The following is a 25,705-nucleotide window of genomic DNA, read 5'->3' on the forward strand; positions in this document are numbered from 1 at the left end:
GCTGCTGAATAGTGCTTAAAATATTTAAATTATTTAACCTGCAAGAGAAGAAGGAAAGACTCACTACTTCATGGAGAAGATGCTTACTGGGAAGATGAGACACTGGTATTCCCATTGTCACACCAGGAACTGTTTATATATCCTAATAGGTTGATCAACAGATAAGGTTAAAGTGACTATAGAATATTAACTTGCAGAGCATTCTGATTCAAGATAAGAGATAAAAGTTCAAATTTCCTCAGGCACAGGAGAACTTTCTAAACTTTGGTTTAGAAAACCACACCACTGGATCAAACCACCATCTCCCCTTCTGCTTTGCATACTATACCTTTCATTTCTCATGCTTTACCACAGGTGCTCAAAATAAAATATTTAGTTTGGGGCTTACTGAAATAGCTTTTCTTTTTTCTCATCCATCACCAAGTGACATTATTCCAGAGTCATCAGTGCATTGCTGAAGAAATGAGAGCCCACTCCACAGTGAAATAACACAGCTCTTTGCCTTGCTTTTATATTTACTTTATCCCTGCTATACTTCAGACAGTGTTTAGAGTGGAGGCAGGATTGGAGGAAGAAGAAATGACTGGCAGTGGGCTACTCATCAGTAGAGCTAGACTCTTCAGTAGACCTCCACAGGAAGGTAGGACTCTGAAAGTCGCTGGATCAGGAACAGTGTTAATACTCTGGCACCATTTTAAGATATATCTGATTTACATTTTTTAAAGCATGGTCTAATGGACTGGACTTCAGGCTTCAGTTGGAGGTCACCTAGACTGTCTGTGACTTGCTGCCCATGCACTGCTTAATTAAATTGTATGGTCAGTATTTGTTTACAGCTACACTGGGACAGATCCAGACTAATGCCAGTCTGTTACTAGTCGTCCTGAACGTGCTATAAATTCCACACTACTCTGTCGCAAAATAGTTACAGAGAGGGAATTATGGAATGACATAGGTACATCTTCATCAACAGCAGAGCCTCAGGAAGGTGAGGCCTAATAGGACTAAAATTACCAACCTCAAAGGACGCAACAAAAGCTAATTAATGGTTTTAAAAGTTTCCAAGGGTGGAAAGTGCTACACAAATTAAAAACAAAACATTTTTGTGAGCCTCTGTGTAGAGCAGCAACTGAAGGCTCCAATTCTGTAGCTTTCCACAGTTAACCGCATGAACGTAATAAAGTAACTCTGATTGACTTCCTCCTTCTCATTTGCATGACTTTCAGCACCTCCCACATGCTGCAAAACTTTAAAAGCTCTCTTCTGTCAAAATAGACTTGAACTATGGCTTAACCTTTGCTGGGATATCAGAACAAGGAGAAACCTCAGCGGGTCTGGGGAAGCTGACTGATACCTGAAATGTGTGCCCCTTAGAAGTGAAGAGGAGATGGACTTTTTTCAAGTACTGTTTAATTTATACTCATTAGTTTGTCTTAACAGAAGCTTCCAAATTTTGATTTTTATTTTGCTAGCTTTTATATCTTCCTAATTTGTCTGGATGGCTTGTGAATTAAGCCTTATACAAAGACAAGCTTGTATGTTTTTCCACACCTATATCCATTGACATGACATGATTCCTGCAGACATTATTTTCATTACATCCTTTAAAAAGCTTGGGTACACAACCATACTGCCATGGTTTTCATTTTGAGCCTAAACCAAACAATTTTAACTGTGGTCTTATCAGGAACTTCAATTGCAACAGGCAAAAGGCACACATGAACAAAACATTAATAGTGCATGTTGCATAAGAAAATTGTGAATTCCAAATTTTGCTAATCATTCAATGTCTTTCTTAATTAGTTTCTCATCTGTGACTGATTCTGTTCATCATACCCAATAACACAAGAATTTAATTTCTCTGTTAAGGTACCCAACCCGAATCCTTTTGCAAACGATTAACCCACTCATTTTCACAAGTATCTTTTTTTACAGAATTATTGCCTTCCCCAACTCAATTTGCCTGAACAGGCAAAAAAGACTTAAGAATCAGGAAAAATCTGGAGGTAGTCATGCCAAATTACTTTTTTCTTTTATGTAAGATACAGCTGCAATCTAAACTCTTGGGGGAAATGCAAGAAATATAAATCAAAAGGTATGCATGACACATGGGAGTCAGGAAGAGGGGTTTCCAGATGATAGCCACTCCTTTTCATTATTTTGTGGGAAACAGACTAAGCAATCAGCAAACAAATAGCAACTCTTCAAACTGCCGAGGTTCTCCTTCAAACGCAAAATTCACAGACCATCTTGCTTGAAACAGAGCATTTCTCTGTGTGCTTCAGGCTACACTGCCGAAACAGGAAACGTAAACAACATTAAGATCAAAGGAGAGGAGCTGTGCAGCATCAAAACCCACACCACCAAGAACAGGGCCAGGCTGGCAAACCCAAAAACAAACAAACAAAAAGACAAAAAAAACCCAAACCCACACACCAAAAACCCCACACACAAAAAACCAAACAACCCCCACAAACAAAGAAAAAAAGCAAAACCAAAAAACACCCAAAAAGAAACCCAAAAAACCCAACTGCTTTGAATTAACAGATGGAGGCCTGTCTTTCTCTGAGTATCTTTGTTGGAGGAACATCCTTCTGCTATGGAGAAAGAGACATTCCAAAGCACATCCAGATGTGCAAATACTCTGATGTGTTTCTCATTCTCATCACAACACGTTTCTGATTTATTCTTGGTTAAGACCTGTTTGTTTTCCCTGATGACCTGCATGGCTGTTACGGTTCTTACAAGTGCGTTTTTTTAATACCTCACTAACTTCAAGACTTCTGTCCTGAGCAGTATCTTTACTGTTCCTTGAGGACCCATGGTGTTGTGCCTCTCCCCAAGGACTTAAAAGAGCAAGCTAGCCTAACAATCACTTGACACCTGAAGCACTGCTGTCACCTGTTTTCAGTACATGGAGGTGGATTGGAGACCTGTAGTCAGCAGATAGACTACATAGAGGCTCCATGGGGAGTCAAGCTGAAGCTATACAAGGGCAAAGAGGAATAATCTAAATACAAGACATTATAACTTCTAGGTTAATTCTGCTGTTGGTTTAGCTGCTACTACATCACAGAAGTCTGACACTCTTCTGACCCAGCCAATACACATTGCTGTCCTTCTCAGAGTAATGCCACACAGCAGCTTATTTTGGAATTCTAGTATATGCAAATGGCAAGCTGGGCAGCATGCCACAGAAAGTGTTCAGTACCGAGTTTGATTGATTTCACCTGAGTTATTTGGTGGGGTTTTTTGTTTGCTGGTTTCGTTGTTTGGATGAGGGTTGGTTTGTTTGTTTCTGGATTGTGGTGGGGGGTTTTGGGTTCGGGGTTTTTTTTGGTTGGTTTGTTTTAACTTGGGGGTTTTTGTGTTGTCTGCGTGGGGGTTTTGTTGTTTGTTTGCTTGTTTTTTAATTTGGTTTTATTCTTCTCCCAGAGATGCACCTTTTTAAAAGACAATTTAATTTGCTTTCTTTTTTTAACAATGATATCATTTACAGTGAAATTTACCTAATGGTGAAGATATCACAACACCATAAGTTTCCATTTTTGCTGTCATTTTTAAATTCAGAGGGGAGAAAGGAGGGAAAAAAAATACACAAAGGGAGCTGAAATTAGTTAACCAATTCCTCTCTTGCCTAAAGTCCTCAGGTTCTGCTGAGATTAAATCACAGAGTTAATACAAATCTAGTCTGTCAGTTAAAGCAGATATGCACTGCTTCTAGGATAAAAGATCAGCATAGTACAAATATCTCAGGTTCAAAGTAAAGGTCCTGCTGAATGTAAAGGGACACAAACATCACTACAGATGATGCTAAAAGTATATTTACATTTAAAAAACATCCCAGAACTCTGGTATTGCCAAAAGTACATTTTCAGAAAACCAGAAGTGTTAAACTAAAGATCCTGCTCCAAAAAAATCAAAGGAAAGGAAGACAAGGTCACCCAAACCATTAGAGCTGTGCAGTCTGCTAAGTCTCCAGCTTATAAACTCTGCCTATAAATAGACATTTTGCTTACAGGATTATTCATAAATGAGCTTCCAACAAAAACAGTGGTAAGACTGCTGGAGATCATTAACTTACAGCAAGTTGAGAGATTTTTACTTAGCCTGCTAGTGCTAACTGGACTAACAACCATTTAAGAACAGTATTCACTTTGCTGTGTATAGAACAAGCCTTGCTTTATTTTCATGCTTAACGCTAGCTCTGTATTTAAATGCCTTTGCTGTCTTGGTGTGTGATACATGAGACACTAGAAATAGCCCATCTGTTCCAGAATTTCCATTGTGCGTAGCTTTGAAAAGCTCAAATGATGATGAAAAACTTGCTATGAATTTAACTTAGAAAGATAAAGCCTAATAAAAGTTGAGAGACCAAGACTGCACACACACTCTATTGTATATTTTCCATGTAAATCTACTTTATCCATCTCATTCAGGCAAAATTCCCTATTACAGGCTAAAGAGGAGAAGAAAAAAATTTTTAATGCTTGAAAGTCCATGTCTTTTTACTGTTGCTTTTTCTTTTGTGTGTTTGCCTGATAAAGTCTGGAAAGTCTCCAAAATTTGAATGTCTTATCTCTGTGTATTCTCAAGTTCGGGTTTTTTTGTGCTGTAGATACCTTTTAATCCAACTCAGATGTTGTTTTTACTTTGGAGGGCCTCTTGCAGCTAGCAAGACAAAACAAAACAGTGGGATCCTTTCCAGCAAGACACAGAGGTGTCCTCTCAGGACAAAGGTAAAGGCAGGCAGTATTTCATTTGCAAAGCAGAGCAGCAGAGCTGATCATTTCATGTCAGAGAAGAAGCAGTCTATGTTACTATTTAATGTACATAACATGCAAGGAACAGCAGATGTGACTAGAGCCAGCTTAGACAGCAGGCACAGGATGATTCCAAAAAAGATGTTCAGCATCTTAACTCCAGCTTCGGTGGCTGACTCCTGCAGAGATTTCTTAAACACATCAATCACTGACTACAACAGTTCTGGGTATTTTAGTCTCCTTCAGTGAAAGCTGGCTTATTTCTGAAGTAGTCTTATGATACTGCTACTCAGCAGTACTGTATCAGCCAAAGACACCTTTGGAAAGTTTATAGCCAAATTATTCTATCACTCAAATCACTAATTACTCTACTTTTGCTACTTTCCTTCCACCCTGCCTTGCTGGACAAATACCTTTTATATGTGATGACATTATCTTGATGATAGCTCCATTTGCAATCAAACAACTACTTGTTAAGTGTCGTTCAAAACCATGCTCAACAGACTTAGGAGGACTACACACATGTTGGTCAGAAGGGCAAGAAACTTATATTGGTTTTACGCTGATTTCTGGTTTTGGACTTTGCATGTGTGCAGGTACCATAAAAACCACATGGGACTAGGCAAGTCAGTTTGTCAAAACGCACGTTTACCCACCATGTATACAGGGAGATTCTGAACACTTCCCCTTTTACACATAAAAATTAATTAAATGGACGTGAGGGGGGGAAAGAGAAAACAAAGGGGAGGGGGAAAAAAAGGGTGGAAATGGGGGTATACTTGTGTACAGTGGCATTCATTTTAAAATGTATGCAATTTGCAAGTCAAAAGATTACTGGAACTTCTCAGTGCTACAACCATAGCTGTCTGAGCCCACTAGAAAACCTCAAGCTGTTCTCTGACTTCAAGATCATCAGCTACAACACAGACCTTGGGCAGCAGCAGTTAGCTGGCTGCTGGCAGTGATAGATGAGACAACAGAATGCAGTTTGCTCTTTCACAGCTCTATCAATGATACCATGCCCAGCTGACAGGCAAGGCAAACCTGGTTTTGTCAGTGAGCCAGGCAGATATGATCCCAAAGACACAAAGGAAGCAGATATGAACAAGGCACCATCCTCAGAGTTACTTTTCTGGCCATAACTGCATTTTAGCAGATTTCCAGCCCCACACCACCAAAGACACATCCATTCTGGGTCTGAAAATCCACTCTATCTACTGCAAGTGCAGTTCTTCCTCAGCCAAAAACCAACGTGGTTCACAGGAATAGGCCAAATGCTGGGAAATGCGGGCAACTCCCATGCTGTTCACAAACATTAATGTCCAAACCCAAGCACATTCTCCATTACAAAAACAGAGGCAAAATTCCAAACGCAAAAAAGCAGTTATCATTATTAGAGACAACTAACAATCCTTGACAGCACTACCATTTGAAAAAAACATTCTGTGGTTGTCTCCATCTGCAGCTACTGTTTTGTTACAAGATGTGCTGCTCTCTCAAACAATTTTACCAAGTGATTTTTAAAAATTAAACTCCAGAGCAAGATATCTGGACTGAAATGGCAACAATCCCATAGGAAAGGTTGGAAAGTTGATTAGAAAGTACAATATACAATCAAGATATCAACACTCACTGCCTAACAGCTTAAAATTATTTCAAACTGTACAGAAACAGCAATGACCAGTTCATATTTCTGTCATTTCAGTGGACACGCCACAGAGGGCAATCTGGGTGAGACGGCGCTAAGTACATGTTCCTTGGCAAAGCTCTGTCAGCTCAGGCACTTCTTTGTTCTTACACTGCTCCTCCTGACAGGCTCTCTGTACAACTTTTAGGGGAGGCTTCAACCCCTGGGGTGACCCACTCTTTGCCTTTGTTCAGAGCATCCAGTAAAAGCAGCTCCAAACCCGACTTCAGCCTTTCATGTTTCTGCTACAGATTATTTATCACTCGTACTTCATTTCAGAGGAAGGCATCAGAACTGCCATCCGAAAATCAAGCTGCAGTCTCCCATCTATATTACAGCTGCTGATTGCCTGATCTTTCATGATTATAAAATCTACAGATGTATCCCCATATTTTTGCTTTATGAAATTTTTTGCACATGGGATCTGCAGTTTTGAGATAGCTGTCAACAGTTTCTCCTCCCTGCCCCCTTACTCCACATTTTGACCAAATCTCTGTGCAGAAGTTGGATTTACCATAAGGTACACACTTCTCATGATTAAGTAACCTTCACTTTAGCAAAACCCTGGATATTTGTACTAGCACTACACGCATATCAGCTCTGATCTGTTGTGGCACTTTGTTAAGGGGAGGAAGCAGGCTGCTGGAAGCAGAGTGGGTGGGAGGGGAAAGTGGGGGGAGGGCTGGAAACAGGGAAGAGAACAGAAGTACTGCTCTTACCTTCGGCTCTGGCACAACACCACTGATGGGAAGAGAGGGTATATAGACAGCAAAATCCTTCCTCATCCCTGCTAGAAGAGCAAGGTATAGGAGAGCAAAGCCAGGCTAGGCTAAGAGCCCAATAATAACAGTGCATGATAATCTTGGGGCTGCACACATTTGCTATCTGATGCATATATTTTGCTACCATAGAATACCTGGGATACGCTTTGAATCTGGCATTTCCCCCAGCATTACAACCCACTCACTATTCCAAAACCTCTGCTAATATATCACCTTTCCTCGAGCTGTAAAGAGAGGAAAAGTATCACAACACACACTCTTCCCTTCTGTCTTTCATACTAGCATTTTGGTAACAACTTTGGCAGCTCTGCTGTTTAAACCAAGTCCTTTTTCTACAGCAGATTATGCACAGGCATACTACTCTATCACACTGAAAACGCACTCTAGTCAACACAGCTATTTCCTGCTCCCTGTGTACCCACGTCAAGACTGATGAAAGCAAGTTTCAGCTGCAGTCAGCACTGTTGGGATGCTGTTGTGCGTCAGCTGATGTCTATAGTCTCATGTGGTATCAACAGAATTGCTATCTGATGTACAGAAACTGTATCATAGTGGTGATGGATACAGCAAAAAAGTAATTTCAGTCTCAATAGCAGTATCTTCTCTCTAACCTGAGTTCAAAAGTCATGACTGGACTACTATAGTGAGCTCAGTATGAGAGCCACTGAAGAGGAATCTCCAGGATGTCTTTTCACACAGCCACTTTTGCAGACTACAGCTTCCCTTAAGCAGAATGAGCTAGTGCATCACTCACTGATCTGTCTTGGGTTAGCTCACATCTATCTAAACCAGCATGAAGTTCTGCACCTTTGATGTGAATTAATTCAGCTTGCATGGCTTTCCCCAGCCTGGCTTCTGCAGCTTCTGAAGCAAAGGGAGCCAAATTAGGCCCATCTGTCTAAATGGGAGTCCTCTACCACCATAAGGCACATTTCATTACCCAGCTCAGAAGCTGCCTTCCAAAAGCACCAAGAAAGGAGGTTTTCTTGCTGCCAACAGCTACCCAGAATACTAGGCATGCTGAGAGTGGGGATTTTCACAAAACCAGGATTTTGCACAGAAGCCTCAAGGGTCTGCCTACAAAAGGATTTCCTGCAATAACCTTTTGTTTAACACTTGGAACTTCTTGGCAGCAACAGATCTGCAAAATACATGTGAACTTTTTTTTCATTTAAAAATAAAGAAGGAACTAGCAAACTTCAGAGAGCAGAGAAGATGACTCTCTCTGACTTGATCCTGCAGGTGTTCATTGTGTAACCGAAGTTGATAGTCCATACAAGCTCTGGAAGCCTCCCATTTGCTAAACTGGAAACCCAAAACTGAAAGTAGCCTTAAGTAATCCATGTCATCAGGTACAGATGCTAGAGAAAGGACATAAACCACTCCCTGCTGCTACTCAGTGCTAGGATCTAGCAAAGCAAAGGTAGAAGTCACAATTGCATGACTTCAGTTTCCAAATTTGTCTTAAAGGAGTTGATCTTGTAGAGGAACTGCAGAACTATGATCAGACCCCAAGCTGGCTCTGCCACAGCATGTGCCCCAGTAAAAATACTAACCATATTTCAGTTACAGGTTTCCATGTGTTGTACAGAAGTTACCAACATAGCAAAACCGTAAGTGACAAAAACCCAGGAAGTTCACAACAAAAAAAGCACAGAAATCTGTAACAGAAATACAGACATGCCCTAAGCAGTGGCAAACACTAATGTTACAGGACAGTAAAGAAATTGTCCAACAAGTAAAAACACACTATATTTTTGTGACGGACCTTCTTAAACCTAACAAAAATGAGGTATGGAGATCACCTGCATGTAGATTAATTTTGGCTAAAGTGGGATTCCCCAAGGAGTCTATGCAACTGAGTAAGTGGCTAACTGGATTCTAAGAGTAGTGTTTAATGTACCATAGTTGGAGGCCAGTTACAAGCAGAGTAGTGCAGGGGCCTATCTTGTTAGATACCCAAGAAGGAAACACCATCAATAGTCAACACATTTGTGGGCAGGGCTGCCATTCAGAGTGGCCTGGCAGGAACTGTATGAAATTCAACTTGGACCACTGTAAAGTCCTGCTCTTGAGCAGGAGCAAGCCCATGCACCAGCACAGGCTGACGGCTGACTGTCTGGACGAGTGGGTTCTGCCAAACAGGCCTGGGGAACAGTAGGCTTATCACGAGCCAACAGCATGCCTGGGCAGCAGCAACAGCCAGCCACATCCCACACCACGTCAACAGCGATGTAACCGGGAGACTGAGGGAAACAATTATTCCACTTTCCCTGGCACCTCTCAGGCCATTCTTGGACCACTACCTCTGGCCCTGCAGTTCTGCATGGTACGCAGGCATTGATAAACTTGAATAGTTTTGGGGGAAGGCGACCAGGTCAGCTCAAGGACTTGAGCCCTTGCCCTGCAAGAAGAGATGGGAGATTTATCATGGAGAAAAGACAGCTTCAAGGAGACTTACTAATAACCTGTTGGTACCTATTGGGAGATTACCGAAAAGATGGAGCCTGCTTCTTCACACTGGTGCACAGAATGAGAGACATAAGGTGTAAATTCATATTGGGGTACCTCATAGAATATCAGAAAAAAAAAAAAAAAGCTTGCTATGAAGACAGTAAAGCACTACAACAAGTTGCCCGGAAAGGCTGCAAAGCCTCCGTCCTTGGAGGTCTTCAAACCCAATCAGACAAAATCCTGAGCAACCTGGTTTGAATTCAATGTTCACATTGCTTTCAGAAAAAAGGTTAGGTTAGGGAACTCCTGAGAGGTTCCTTCCAGCCTGATAGGCTCAGTGACTCAACATAGCCCAGGTTCTGTAATGCATAATGATGGAAAAGGATTCACAAAATTTAAGATTTCTTACATTTGGAAGCCTGAAACCAGTATCTGCACCTTGGTGTTCCGAGAAGCAGTACTTTAACAGTTTGTACAGTGCCACTGAAAAACATCACATAGGTTCACTGTGCTCATGCTGGGAACATCTTAGAGCAAGGAAACGATGCTTTCATCAGACACTATCTTGCCTCCAAGAGTTGAGTTTTGCAAGCGAATGTGTGCAAGCCAAAAGAATTCTAAAGAAGAACTAAGACACGCAGACTCCAAGGCTTAATGAATCGTAACGCTCAGGAAAAAAACCCTAATCCTGATAATTTCCAAGTGTTTAATTTTGAGTTGGCTGAAACATTTGTGTTTATGAACACAATCACATACATTTATTTTGCTTGGTAGAACTCTTCAAGCTGAATACTGATTCTTTATCTGGAACACAAAGGGCTATCATTTTTTAATAGCCATAATTTCTTTACATACCATATCAAGGTCTTGGGAAACCCTCCGTTTGCGCAGCTCTTCCATCCTCTCACACACATCCGTGAAGCAAGTGTTATAGTAGTCTGCATACTGCTGTGCCAGGTCATCAATGTTTCCCAGTGACCCATCCTATGGTAGAGATGAAGAGAAGACAAAAAAAAAAAAAGGTTAAAAAAAAAAAGTTAATCAATTAAAATAATCTAATTCAAAGGTAACACCACAGCTCCTGAAGAAGACCCCCATTCCCTGCAGCATATCTAATACACAGCTCTTAGGTCATCCTCTCAGTCCCTAGCCCCAAGCATGTTAGCACACAAGGACAATTGAGAATTGCAGTACCACAGCAGCTCTTCCAAAACAGGACTTTGCTAATTCCCATACAGTGAAAAAAGGCAAGGACGGCAACACACAGCCACAGAATAATATCTCCACAGGCACTATTTGCCTCAATTCCATACCACCTACATCTGTTTCTCCCAAGCAGCTGCCCATTCATCCAATAAAGAGTCATTACAGATGTTTCACTGACCTTATCTACTTCTGAGTAGCCCTGCCTTCCTTGTCAAAGACTGACAGCAACTTAAAACATTAAGCTTCTTGCTTGCAAGCACCATCAGACTGCAAACAATTCCAGCCAAATGACTTTAAAAGGTACATTTATAGAATCATAGAATCAACCAGATGGGAAGAGACCTCCAAGATCATCCAGTCCAACCTATCACCCAGCCCTATCCAATCAACTAGACCATGGCACTAAGTGCCTCATCCAGTCTCCTCTTGAACATCTCCAGTGATGGTGACTCCACCACCTCCCTGGGCAGCCCATTCCAATGGGCAATCACCCTCTCTGTGAAGAACTTCCTCCTAATATCCAGCCTATACCTCCCCTGCCACCCACAAAGACACTGCTAGTTAGTCTTTTAAGATACACTGGGGGTGAAAACATGGTTTGTGCAGTCCCAAATGTCTGCTTTGCTAGGCAGGATTGCTACCCTGTTATCTAAATGGTCATAGCCACAAATCTAATTGTAATCATCTGTTATTTAGCGTCAAAATTCATACTTGAAAAAGTAAAAAAATGAAACAAAACTAGGCAAGTTTTAACTGGCATGAAAAATCCTTCTAAACTACAGATATTTACACCACAGAGGACCAGGCACGGGTGTGGGCAGGATGAATTAGCAAATTTTTTGGTACAGTATGCACCCACTTAAAATAGGTCCAAAAGATTGGATGGAGTATTTTTATTTCTCTGTCTAATCTATGAAAGAGCACATCATTGCATACATTCTTTAAAAGGTAACCATCTACACCTTGCACGTATTCTGAATGAAGAAAAGTATACACTGCTTTGTTTGTTCATTCTTGCTTGCTGCTCATAGATGCAATGCATACAAATATAAAATTATGTCTTGAATATTAAGAAAAATATATGCAACCATGAACTCATTAAAAATCATAATGCTAACATAAGTTAGAATAATGTAACATAAGTTGCAATACAGAGTTTAAGCATAAGAGCTAGGAGGAAACCTTTTAATTAGAAACCAGACCTTACTGAAGCTGTTGCCATTTGGTAAATAAGCACACGGTCCTGCTCTCAGGGTTCTTAACTATACTGGAGGAAGACCTGCTCTAATGAAGTATGAATTCCAGAGAACTTGGAAAAAATCAGTTTAAATCAAAGTATAAGTCTAGTAACCCTTAAGAGTCTGTGAAACACGCTCTCTGCTTTTTTGAACTGCAATTCCACATGTGCAATAGGTAACTCAGATTCCCAAAGAAATTTTGTACAGCTTACATTCCCAACAATTCAGAACAACTTGCAGTGCTGAAAAACTGTTAAAAAACTTAAAACTGTTGTGTGCACTACAGGTGGGAAACAACTTGCACATCACTTGTCAGAGCAGAAGAAGTAAAATAACTACACTAAATATCTGTCTAGACACACACCCTCCTCTATACCGTAAAAAAATACATAGGTATGTATTTCCTCTCTCTCAACCTGCCAAAGGTCTCATACAGGTGATGTTTCAAACATCAGAAGGTCAGGTTTCTTTAGTGCAAACACATTTCTGAGAACTTCAGACTTTCCAGAACTTCAGACAAACAACTCTCCACACCACTAAGACCATGCATAGTTTATGAGGACAAAACACCACCTTTGAGAGAGCAACAGTGCTACCTTCCCTTTCTACTGCATCAGCAGCACTACCTGTTCAGTGGTCAGCAAGCATACATCTTCCTTTAGTCACCTCCTCACCGTCCATTGCTTCCCAACAAGCTGAGGATGGCCTGCCTGTGCCAGAAGCTCCACACACCTGCCTGTCTAGTGGGACACTTCCAGTAGCTGAGGGCCCGCTGGCTGAGCCCATGCACACAGCAAGCTGCTTTCACAGCATCTGCACATTCTGTAGGGGCAACTGGTGCTGCAACGCTGGGGACAAAAGTGAACACCAAACACAAAAAGCAACTCCAAAACTTAAACCTCATTTGCTCACTGCGGCAGGCAATAAGAAAATCTGTATGACTTCCAAAGAGATGACACCTGAATCCCAAACACTCCATCGTAACAAACGTTCCTCTAAGGGTTACTAAAAATTCCACTTTGGAGTATCTTCCCCAGCCACAGCTCGTTTATTCCTTGATAAGCTTTGCCACTTCAAAGTGTAGGATCTAGAAACAGTAATGATAGAAGGGTAAGGCAGGAAACTATTATCAGAATAATATGATATCTGCCTATTTACTTATCAGTCCATCTCCTCCTTCAATTTTGGAAACCATTAAATTCCATACAATAAACCTGCTTGGAAATAGGTTAACTTGTGACAGTAAAGTCATGACTCTGCAACTGAGTGAAACACTCCAAATCCAAACATATCACCAGCTTAGCTGAGAGCTGAGTGGAGTTGAGATGAGGTGATGATAGCAGCATGCTCCATTGCTCCTTTTCACATGTTCTCCTCAAGTATCTCCTCAAGTTTGTGGTCACAGATTGCTTGCAGGATAGCAATGGCGCTGTGCAATGGATCAGACAAAGCTGAACAAGTGCTCCAGAGTTTTTTTCACTTATGCTGGCATGCATTTGACTGCACTTTTTAAAAACGTGGTCTCTACAAGGTCAAAGGCCTGTAACTGTCCCTTGAGCAAAATTAGCTTGATTGCAGTACCCCAACTAAAGCCCAAAGCATGTGGGTGGCCCCACCACTAGTGACTTCGTGGCTGCAAAGAAAGACCTATTCAGAAGTGACCAAGGTCCACCACTGCTACACAGTCCAGAAAAGTTGAGCTGCAGGCATCAGCCTGACTGAGTAAAGGGATTTCTGCTGGTGCGATACGTTAGGGTCTGTGCTCCAAATGCAGCTCACGACAGCTTTCCCCAGGAAGACTAGTCCTGTGTGAAAGCAAGCCTAAAATCTAAAAAAAAAAAAAAAAGATGAAGGAACAGAAAAAAACCCACAACATCTTAAGAGAGGAGAACTGAAAACTAAAAGACATTGCAAGCCTACCACACACTTTTGCTGGGTTGCCCTACCAAAAGCAGCATGCAACCTCTTAACTAGATGCAGACAGCTTTGGGGGTTGAAGTCTCTAGCTTTGATACATGAGAACAAAAATACAAACATTTGCATTTACATCTCAGCTTGCCAGGAAGTTGTAGTGAGAAATGCTGACTGAATCATTTGTCTCTGTGGCAAAGAGCTTCTTTTATGAGTTTATGAATGTGGATATCCAGAAAGCACTGCTTTTGCCAAAAGTAATAGAGAGAGACAAATGAACCCCAGCCAAAGACAGCAAGTACTTCACACCTTGCAGCATCCACTCATGTCACATGTAAGGAAATAATGTCATAACTTAACAAAGGATTGTGTATCTGATTTATCAAGTTTTATCCCTGCATATAGTTATTTCAATACCTCTCCTTCATTCTTCTAGTACCATTAAAAATATGGCAAAACTAAACAAAACAAAAACAACAGAAGATGCTTCATTTTTCTGCTGCACTGATAATGGCTGAGAAATCCTACTTTCGGTATAATCAACTCACAAACAAAGCTAATCATATGATGAATTTTGAACTATGGTATTTTGTCTGTCGCTTCATTAAATTGACTCCCCCCCAGCTTCTCCAAACAGTTCTAAACACCACCAGTGTGCTTTGCATTTCTATTTTGTTTTCAACTTAATATTTAATAAATATTTATATGCAAATGTTAGCTCCAGTTTGAGAAGTCATTCGTTTCCTTACAAAGACAGCCAAAGGAACTGTCCAAAATGCTTTTTAAAAATCCTCAGCATTATTAATAAAATAGATCAAAAAAAGCATTCATAATTCATAATATTTTAAAATGTTTCACTCTGATGCATAAAGAATAAGAGTTAATGTTAATTTGCCCATGTTCCTTTTCACAGAAGTGTGGGGGTTGGAAAAGACCTCCCAGGATGATCTAGCCCAACTCCCCTATCAGAGCAGGTTCATCTAGATCAGTTTGCACAGGAATGTGTCCCGGCGAGTTTTTGAAGTCTCCAGCAAAGGAGACTCCAGAGCCTCCATGGGCAGCCTGTTTCAGTGCTCTACCACTCTCAAAGTAAAGAGGTTTTCCCTTACTGTGTACTTTTAACAGAACACTTACTGTGTTCTAGCTTGTGCTCCTTACCCCTTGTCCTATCACTCTGCCTATCAAGTGTTCTATCGCTTTCTTGCTTTCACATGCAAGCCAAAACCTAGAGGATTAAGATAATAGAAATAAAAACCTAAGTCTGTACATTTGCTCATTTTTATTAATAGCTCTACAATGTGGGCTCAATTCCAATACTGATATAACAGGGTCTAAGCAAACCTGGACTGCCATTTTAGTTTTGCATGTAGGAAAAAGTATAAAGTTATTTGATACCAAAAATACTAAGCCAATGCTATTTATAAGGCGACTTTGTTTATGTGTCAATATGTCCCTTTTTGATGTAGACAGGTCCCATATTTAGAACAGCGTATGTGAGCAATGAAAAAAACCAACAGTTTCAAAATTTACTCTTACTGATATACCTGTAATTCAGTAGTCACTCATGTGTTCTTAACTGCTTTAGGTTAGTACTATTTTTAAAAACAAGGCCTCATAACAAACTCTCATTTTGTTACAAATTTAACAGTTGACCAAAGCCCTACCATGAAGACTGTTGTATTTATTGCCATACTAACTGCAATGTTCCAGCTACATAATCCCACAGATCTTCACTGGTGGAAAAAATTCATAAACAATAAAAATACTGAACAGAAATACCATTCCTGAAATGCTTCAATTTAGTCATAAAAAGTCACAACATTTTTCTCCTCAGACTTTACTACTGCCTGAGATCTTTCCATAAAATAGTCCAGCAGCTAGGGATAACCCCCACCCACTAGTTTTAAAGGATTAAATGTAAAATTAAAATGTAATAAAATATTCTAATGAAAACAGGAGTTATCTCAGATTTCTATTTTTGGCTGTCACGTATGTTTCAAAATTTCCGTCTTATAACGTATGCATGCACCATTTTTCAGCATCATAGAACACAGAATAAATGATGAATTGCTCTGGAATTCCCACAGAATTAGTTCTGATATGCATGTGAATACCAAAAGAATCCACTGGGACTCCTGTTAATGGAGTGACTACAAAGAAAAGTTGGAACGATTTGACACTTATTATAAAGTTGGGATTTATCGGTCACTGCACATCAGTTAGTTTAATGTGCTGGCAGAATCCTTTGTATTTGACATCTGAAAGTGTAAAGAAGAAAAACGATTTGCCAAAGATCTCTGCTGTCAATAAAATTAAGTAAAAATACATTCACATTGTAATAATAGTAATAAAATAAAAACACTATTAGCTACAGAAGTATACTGAATTTGGCTAAGTAACATACACATAAACCTGCATATGAACCCAAATACTCAGCACTGGCACAGCATACATACTTTATGCACACATTTCTGTGTGGAACAAGAGCTTCAGAAAAAGCTATCAAGAATACTATTTGAGTTTGTACTTTTCCATCTCAGATTCTGAAAAACATATGACAGAGCTGCATATTCCACATATCCTCCTCATATTCCAATAGGCGTTAGGAATGCCAGGAAAGAGGTCGTAATTATCACATACATGGGCTCACACTCTAAGCTGCTGGGTGAAATTTATCTAACTGCATGAATCTCAAAAATTTAAAAAGAGATGTGCATGCTACAAGCCTATTTGGTCAGCAAGGCAAATGGGTGTCCATCTGCACATGGTAAAACAGATTACAGCACACAACACAACTATAAAAGTTCTGAATCTAAAACCCCTCTAGCTTTGGCCACAGCACATGCATGGACAGTTAAGGAACAGATCAGAGACTGGGGGGGCAGGAGGGGTGGAATCTTTCTCCTATAAATCTACATGGAAAGGGCACTGACAAAGTGAAGACACTCTTTCACAAAGGCATGTTTTTGACCTTCACAGCTCAAAATGAGAAAAATCCATTTCCGTGGTTGAAACACAGAACTACTGTGTGGAGAGCTACTGCAAATATTAGCAGTTTATTTCTGGCAGTTAGATCTTAACAAGCATGCCTAGCAAAAATTTGTGAAACACGACTCTGCATTTCAGTAATACCTTTGGTTTGGATAGCTGTAAGAAGTACATAAATGAAAGCCAGAACATGGGCCAGGGCAAACAGGCCTGTTCAGGGAGAAGGCTGGATAAGAGGGAGGAGGGACCAAAAAAGTGGTGAAATGAGAACATCTGCTGAAGGGAAACATACTTGTGCCTAATAAACACAGTTTTCAAAATTTATCCATCTACATAGCTCACATCTTACGAGACGTTTGAAGTTAAACAGAACTAGCTTACCTAGAAAGCAAGGACACTTTTCAGGTATTTTTTTTCCTAACACAGGCTCATAGAAGCTTGAGAACCTTGCACGTCCTTCCCTAGGCAACTTTGGACTGGCAGTCCACCTCCCTGTACTAATACATGAATTCAGACTACAGGTGATTAATCCAAGACAGACACTGAATTTCACATTCTGCCACAGTTCTTTCTGCGAACACAGATTTAAATCAGATCCAAACCTTTTTTCAAAACAGAAGAGTCAAGCCTGCATGCACCTCTCTGGCTAGGGCTTGCATTTCAATTTGCTACAGTAATACAGACTCACACAATGAGGACAGGCATCCATAGGAAAACCTGTGGAGCTTCACAATAATTCTATCTGTTACACATTTCTGATCCTCTCATCACTTGCTAGGAATGTATTTCTGCCAGGAATAAGGCTGATGTTTTGCTTCTGGCTTAGCTTCAAATGGTTGCCATTAAAAATAAACCAAACAAGCTGCTAGAGAAACATTCCTTTTCATTTCCTAAGGCTCAAAAAGGACAATCTTCTATTCAGCAGAACTAACAATTCCACTATCCATGAAGTGACAGGTTCAAAGTCTGCCCAGACAGTCAGCGAGGTCAGAAATGTGAATGAGACAGAAGTATGAGGCCAGGCGGCCTTGATATTCAGGGGAAGGCATAAAATAAGTGAGTGTAGAAGTCATGACATTTTTATATTAAGAACAGCTATTTTAGAGGATGCTGAAGAGTTGTCACGGTTCCCCTGACCTCTCTGTGGCTGGACACTGCAAGAACAAGGAACACACAGATCAGACCAATTCAATAGAAGACTTTCCATCAGTTTTTATGGCATCTGTGGGTTGAGTCATCAAGCTATGCAGCTTTACAGAGTTACAGAAAAAGAGCTAATAAAATTGTGTCAGACTCTACAGCATGCCTAAAAGAGTCTGAAAATCTGTACAATAAGTAGAATGCACAATGGTACAGTTTGATATAAAAGCTTTTGCAGCAGTTTATCTGAAATAACTGATATAGCCCACTGAGTACAGAGCACAGGCACTCTGTACCCAGAAATTCTATATGAAACCACAGAGCTATATGAAACCTTGTCCTGTTTTTACAAAGTAAATTCTTCCCCTTTTCAAAATTCTGCAAGGTATTTCCTTCACCATCAGCACCATCATTTTTTTCCCTTTGGTTTTCACTCTAAAGCCCTGAAGTTGTGAAGAAAGTATAACAACGCATCTCTGGAAAGGCATTCTGAATGTGATTTATGTTTTCCCCCTTCCTTTGTAAAATAAAATCAATTTGAAAGCATACTACTGGGATCGCTCTCTCTGGTATGTAACCAAGGAAGTCCTCTATGTAAAAAACACTGAAGTGTATGTGTGTGTGTGTGTGCATATGTAGACACACGTATATATATGTATACAAGCTAACGAAAAAGTTCTATGCAAATGTACGTTCCAACACACTTAAAAAGTATTTATCACAAGTAGAACCAGCTCTTTCACACACTTATTATCTTGACAGACAAGATTACGTGCAAATTTTATTTATGAGTACTTAGTTCGAAACACCCTTAATGTCCAGTTTCCATAATAACAGTACATTCTCTTCTATCCTCCTTTCCCTGAGGTGATCTGCACAAAGCTTATCAAAATGTAACTCAAAACTTGTCTGCTTCAGAACCTGCCAGGCCACCATACCCACCAGGCTGGTCAGCAGTTGGGCATAGGTTATCACTACCAGCTTATAAAACAGAGTACGCTAATAACTCCTTAAGCCATGTAATAGCTGTACCTGACATCATCTCTCATTACTTTTGTTTCCTTTGCTTTCACTGACTCCTCCTTTTGCACTCTGTGCTTGCTGAGAGTCTCTTTCAAATTGAGTAAAGTGTGTCTCATCACACACACGCTTGGAGAGGAAACAAGTGGTACATAGACGAATGGCAAGAATTAAAAAACTGAAAGTATATGTGATTAAAGCACCACCAAGAAGATGGAGATGAATTTCTTGTTTCAGAATGTGAAAGTATAGTGTATGTTATAGGGTTGCTTCATGTTAGGGTTAAGTTAGAGTATTACAAAATAGATACACAAAAGCCAAGCATCTTAAGTAGATGACGAAATAAATCTTTTTATCTCAGTGAGATGGCCATATAAAGTGCAATAGTGAAGATGTCTCATTTAAATTACTATATTTTCTTTAGTAGTAACGAAGTATGACAAAAAGAAATCTTTTCTGACATTTGGGTCTGCGTAACTGAGGTGAAAAAAAACCTTACAAGAAAACCTTAAATTATTTAGATATTTAAAGAGAAAAACTAAGAAAACAACCATAATTCAGGACAATTGCATAAGCTCAGAAAGTCTGGTTTACTTTATTTCCCAGGGTGGTAAAGTTGCATGGTATATTAAGAAAAATAAAAAGCAAAAACCAAACCAAACCAAACCAAAAAACACCAATTAAAAAAAAAAAACACACCAAAAAAAAAAAAAAAAAATCGAACTTTGGTCATGTTTCTGCCCAAGCTAGTCAAAACTCATTTCTGCTTTATACCAATGCATTCCTTATAGGTGGATGCATTGCTGAAACAATCAAATGTACTAAGTCAATGAACAAAAGGCAGAGATCCTATCTAACAATGATTCCACTATGTGAAATTCACATTCAGAAAGCCTTTCCAGAGAGACTTCGTTATACTTTCTTCACAACTTCAGGGCTTTAGAGTGAAGACCAAAGGGAAAAACACGATGGTGCTGATGGTGAAGGAAATACTTTGTTTGCAGGGGGGTTGGAACTAGACGATCCTTGAGGTCACTTCCAACCCTAACAATTCTATGACTCTCTAAGAGTTTCACCATGAACATACTCTTTGGAGTATTCTGAGAATTATTTGAAGGGCGATATTATTTTAGGAATAGGCAATTATTTTTCTACTGGTTTTGCACCTCCGTTTGTCTGTAAGTTAACCTTCATACATGAACAACAGGAACAATATCCACCTTCTACTGGTACACTAATATTCTAGACCTATATGGGATTTTATTCTAATCTACTCTTTTCATCTGTAAATGAAGTATCTTAACATCATAAAACTGTAAGGAAGACACTTACTACCCTTCGGATTTGTGAATCTCTGTTGCATCAACACATGGCAGTAAAACCTTTATATCACTCTATACCCTACGTATTTACTGCCCAAATTCATTCTTTCCTTAAACACAACATACACAATTCCTAACAGGTACAGGGGTATAATAATATTTAATATAATTTTCACCTCCCTACCTAAAGCAAAGCAATTGTTTGTTTAGTAAAATAATTCTCTCCCTTAAACAATTCTTCCTTAAATAGTTTTTCCAAATAAAATGTGCTACATCTGTTTTGGCATCTGAAATGTTTGCTTTTCATTTTCTCCCCCAACACTAAGAAACTCTTACAGATCCTGTCACGTGACACTCTGATCTTTGTTCCCCTCCTTTTTTTTCCCCCCAAGTGCCATGGTAGTGAGAATAACCATCTTTATCTTAAAATTTGCTGTGCTTTTCACCAGCACAGTTTGGCACAAGCAAGACATATCATATTCAGAAAAAGGAAATTTCACCAAAAAAAAAAAAAATTCCTATCCTTCTTTCCCTCCACCTCTTTATCTTGCTTTTTCAGCACACCATTCTGTGCTCCTTGTCCCTTTATTTCTATTTCTCTGGGTTTGGGGTTTTTTATCCCCACCCTTTTCACAAACCAGGCCTGAAATCCTCAACAGATCTCCTGCTTGGCACTTTCTAAGGACCACAGCTTCCCCTACCTAGCTCATTGAAACCTAGCAGTACTGGCACCAATAAATAAGGAGACCTCTTCCTACTCTCTCTAATTTCTTCACCACTTTGGCAGCCAAAACCTGCAGGTGACCTTTCCCCACAGCTATAATTACCAGAGAGCAGAGGAGAAAGCACAGCCCCTTCCCATTCTGCAGGGAAGTCAGTACTCAGGAAAACTCATTGGGAATGCAGTCACTCCAGGTTTCTTATAGCTGGAAGAGTCTATTGCCTCATCTGCACTTACCCTGCAAGAGCTATGGGGCAGCACTGCACCTTTATTCAGGACAGTAACAAGTTCCGCGATGAGCATCTCCGCATTCAGAAATGCTGCTCTGCTGTTATGGGTGTGACTGTAAGTACAACTACTTACTCCTCTACGTGCCATTTGAGCGGCCTGCTTCAAAGAGACAGATGCTCTCCTGCTCTACATCTGAGGGTTTTGGAAAGGAAGAAGGAGAATATTGGAGATGTCTGTCTTCATTTCAAAATCCATTTTCATGAAGTGTGAAAAAGTACTGTTCTGCACAGCACAGCATGACAGGGACTCTCCTCTGTCCTGAAGTAGATACAGAAATTAGCTACCCTGGTTGCCGGGCTCAGTGGCACAGGGTACTGTGCGCCCCACAGATGTAGCCCTTGATTTAGTGCTGCAAGCACAGAGGCCAGCCTCGCTGTCAGCTGTGCAAAACCTAAAAGTCAACATTTCAACTTTTCTGAAACTCTGCTGTTCTTCAAATTTATTTTTTTTTTCCCTTGGTAGAAATTCAGCAGCTTTCAGCCTGGAGGATACACCCAACACTTCTTCAGACCCAGGGACTAACCTCGCCCTCACTCCTACCACTTCCTGACAGGCCACCTTTTACCAGGAAAGGAAACAACCGTAATCGAGCATGGCAGCAATACATGTTTCCTCATGCAATCTTAACAAATGGTTTCCTGTAGCTCCCATAAGCAAGCTGTGCCCAGGCCCTCCCAAGGCCTATCCCACCCACCCAAGCTCCCCCTGAAAATCCTTGCTTCTAAAGGGACTGGGTGCCCAACACTAGCACAGAGGGGTTTCCCAATCTTTGATGGTATCAGTAAGCTATCTTAAGAAGCTGTCCCACATTCATACAAATAACAGAAAACCAGAAAGACTGACTCTGCCCTGAAGCACTCCAGTGAAGCTTTTGACTCTAGCAGAAGTACAGTGCTGTTAAAACACACTCTCAACCACTGTGGGTGGCATACAGATGAACAAAATATAAAGCTGCTCATGCAAAACTTCATGGTGCTAGGCTCAGGATTTTTATCGCTTTAACTAAGCATCTTGAAATCTCTTTGGAGAATGTTTTATTTAGGAGCAGTAATGCACAGTTATCAGGGGGTTTCAGCTCATTTAATTAAGTTTAATATAATTACACCCTAGTGGGTCTTAAAATGCAAGAATCTATTTAAATATTATTTAGATACATATCTTTTAACTACTACAGATTACACAGGGCTTCATATTTCTATCAATTAGGGACATCAACCTAGTAATAAGAACTAACTCTTGGCAGTTTATAATCCTTTCTACTTTGGGATCTCGTGCTTTATTTGTTCATTTCCCTTTATCCGTGTACAGTGAAGATGTGCTTTCTGCACTCCTGTGTGCTCATATGCTTCATCATTGGCAAAGCCCTTCCTAACTCGGCTGGGTAGGCCTTTTACCCAAATAAAACAGAAATATTTTTGCCTACCTACAGAGTCTGGACTTGAACAACTGTGTAGTTGCCATATCTCCCAAGTGTTTTAAGTACATGTTTCTCCAAAGGGGCAAGGTGAACTGTATAACTTACAGGAGCTCCCCAAGCAGCAGGTTTCTATGTGCTTGTTTCAAGGAAGTGCTTAAACCCATGTGTGCTGTCACTCCCACGACAGACACGAGGATACAGAAAAAAGCTGAATTAGAGGAAGTTCAGACTGGACATTAGGAAAAGGTCCTTTGTTGAGAAGGTGGTCAGTCACTGGAAGAGGCTCCCCCAGTGAAGTAGTCACAGTACCAAGCCTGTCAGAGTTCAAGGACTGTCTGAACAACACTTTTAAGTCATATGGTTCAGTTTCAGGTAGTCATGTAAGCAGCAGGGAGCTGGACTCTATGACCCTTATGGGGCCCTTCCAACTTGAGATACTCCATGATTCTATGTTGTTTTTAATGGAGACAATGTGTTACTCAAGTACTGCACATCAGAGATGCACAGGGAACTGAATCATGAAACAATTCAAAGAGCCCCATGTGGCTAAAGAGACCATAAACAGCAGAAACTGTCAGAACTTCAGTATCAACAAAGCTTGCAAAACCCAGTCGCTGGTTCTGACTGACCCAAGGCCATGAACCAGAAGGTCAAAACCAGTAACTAGATAAAGACACACTGATTTCGAAAGTAAGCTAAGTTCTCACAAGAGCAACTTCTCTATGCACAGCAACTGGAACACCAAAAGGAGAGCATCTCACCAACTAACCATTTGTCAGAAGAGTTGTCATGGCGAAGAAAAACATCTCACCTAGTTGTAAAACGGACTGTAACACAAAATGAAAGTCTCATACAGGAGGAGTTTAGTCACATTCTGCTTTTGAGATGCAAGAAGAGACTGCAGTCTCAGGGAACACCAAATCATGAACCCAGCAAGAGCAGCAGGACAGCTTACGTAATCAGGACGCTTCCAAAGCACCACAAAACCAGCAGGGGGTTCTCTGAGCCAAAGGAAGATGTTACATTGCTTTTCACCGCACGTATCCTTATCAGTATAGCAAATAAGCTGCCTCACACATAAAGAATCATGACTTGAAGGAAAACAAAGATTTTGCCATATGACTTTCTCAAGGAGAAAGGAGAGTCACACGTTTTCAGAGGTTATCTCTTCAAAGCTTGAGGTACAACCTGAAATGCAAAGGCTAGTTCAGAACAAGTTACATGTGAAAAAGGTTTCAGGGCATCAGACTGTCTCCAGCAAAATAGCAAATTGCGCTCTCATCCTCAGCCTGTTTTAGCTAACCAGCCCTCTGCTACAAATTACCCATTTGAACCACCTGCTGGCAATACCTGAATGGTATAATTTCACATGACTCACACACACATCAATGGTTAGCCACCTATGGCCTGTAGTTGTCCTTAAGCAAAAACAAAACAAGGTGCAACCGACTAGACACAAAGGTTTACTTTTCCCTTCTTTGGGCTTGAAGTAAGCCCTGTCATTTCTGAACCAGACTTAAATCTCCATTATTTACTTCCCACATGATGCCTGTGCATCCACACCATTCAGTCACCTCCTCTGGGCCTCCCCTAAGCCAGCCTGTGTGCTGACCTTCCCTTGCCAAGGTCCTGGTGCATGCTCCAGCCATTTCCTGACATGAAGGCAGCAATTCTTCCTTTCATGTGATCCTCCTAAATCCCTCTTCCTGGCTCTTGCAAGATACCCTTCTCAGCTGGAATTCTCTTTTCACTTTTCTAGCCACAGGAATACATTTCTGGCTACTGAGTCATTGCACCTTCATCCCTTGTCATTCTCTGTTTCCTCTTTCTATGAGAGGCATTTTCCTAAAAGAGGCATGAATCTGGAGGGGAAAACAAACAAACAAACAAACCAACCCCACAAACAAAACAACAACTCATTGATTGGGGTTTCATCTTTGTTTGGTTTTTTCAGTGGTGGTGGTGATGGTTGGTTGGTTGGTTTGGTTTGGTGGGGGAGTGTTGTTTGTTTCATTTGGGGATTTTTGGGTTTTGTTTTGTTTTTTTTTTTAAACCCATATGGCAAGAGATCTACCTAAGACAGACAGAATGGCCAGAGAGGAGCTAACATTCATTTTTTTGATCCCACTCCCCTCTTTTTCATGGCAATTTACAAAATAACTAACTATCTGTAAGCATTTTGCAGTAGTTGTAGTTAGGTCTGGCAAATGAAAAATGAAAATTTCTGCAAACTTTTGTATTCTAAGTACATTTGATGATGTACTTAGGATGTACAAGGATGAAAAACCACAAGTAACTTGGCAAAGACTACATGAAGAAAGTACTGTTTGGTCAGAGCAAAAATGCAACACTGAGATCTGCCTTTCTATTTTCTCTGTTTTGGCAATCAGGAACTCAACCTCCACTGACCAAACCCAATGAGAGTCATCATGATTAGGTCTGTAACAAGGATATGCAAAAGCATCCCTTTCATTTATGCATGAACACACACCAAACACAGTATGAAGCTATTCTTCATCATCATGCTAATATTTTGATTAAGTCCTTGACCTTATGTTCTCTCTTAACTTCCTGAGTTTAGATAGCTATCATGTAAAGCTTAGGTTTTACAAAGTTTATCCATCCACACATACACTCTGTCCCAGACATAAAATCTAAACAATACATCACTAGATCTGGGCTAAGCAAGACAGAATATTTCACCAGGCAGGCACATCCTAGTATCTCTTCAATTCAGTACACAACTGAACATGCTACCCCAGTGG

General features: G+C 40.4%; 1 protein-coding gene across 1 annotated transcript in view; it reads right to left on the reverse strand.

Moving 5' to 3' along the window:
* LOC128977863 (SAM and SH3 domain-containing protein 1-like) overlaps positions 1 to 25,705 on the reverse strand; it is a 574,598-nt gene that overhangs the window by 81,342 nt on the left and 467,551 nt on the right. Inside the window, exon 2 of the mRNA XM_054395558.1 lies at positions 10,542 to 10,670. Coding sequence (XP_054251533.1) covers positions 10,542 to 10,670 — 129 coding nt within the window. The remainder of the gene's footprint in view (positions 1 to 10,541; positions 10,671 to 25,705) is intronic.

Source organism: Indicator indicator, chromosome 2 (genome assembly GCF_027791375.1).
Source record: "Indicator indicator isolate 239-I01 chromosome 2, UM_Iind_1.1, whole genome shotgun sequence".
NCBI lineage: Eukaryota > Metazoa > Chordata > Aves > Piciformes > Indicatoridae > Indicator > Indicator indicator.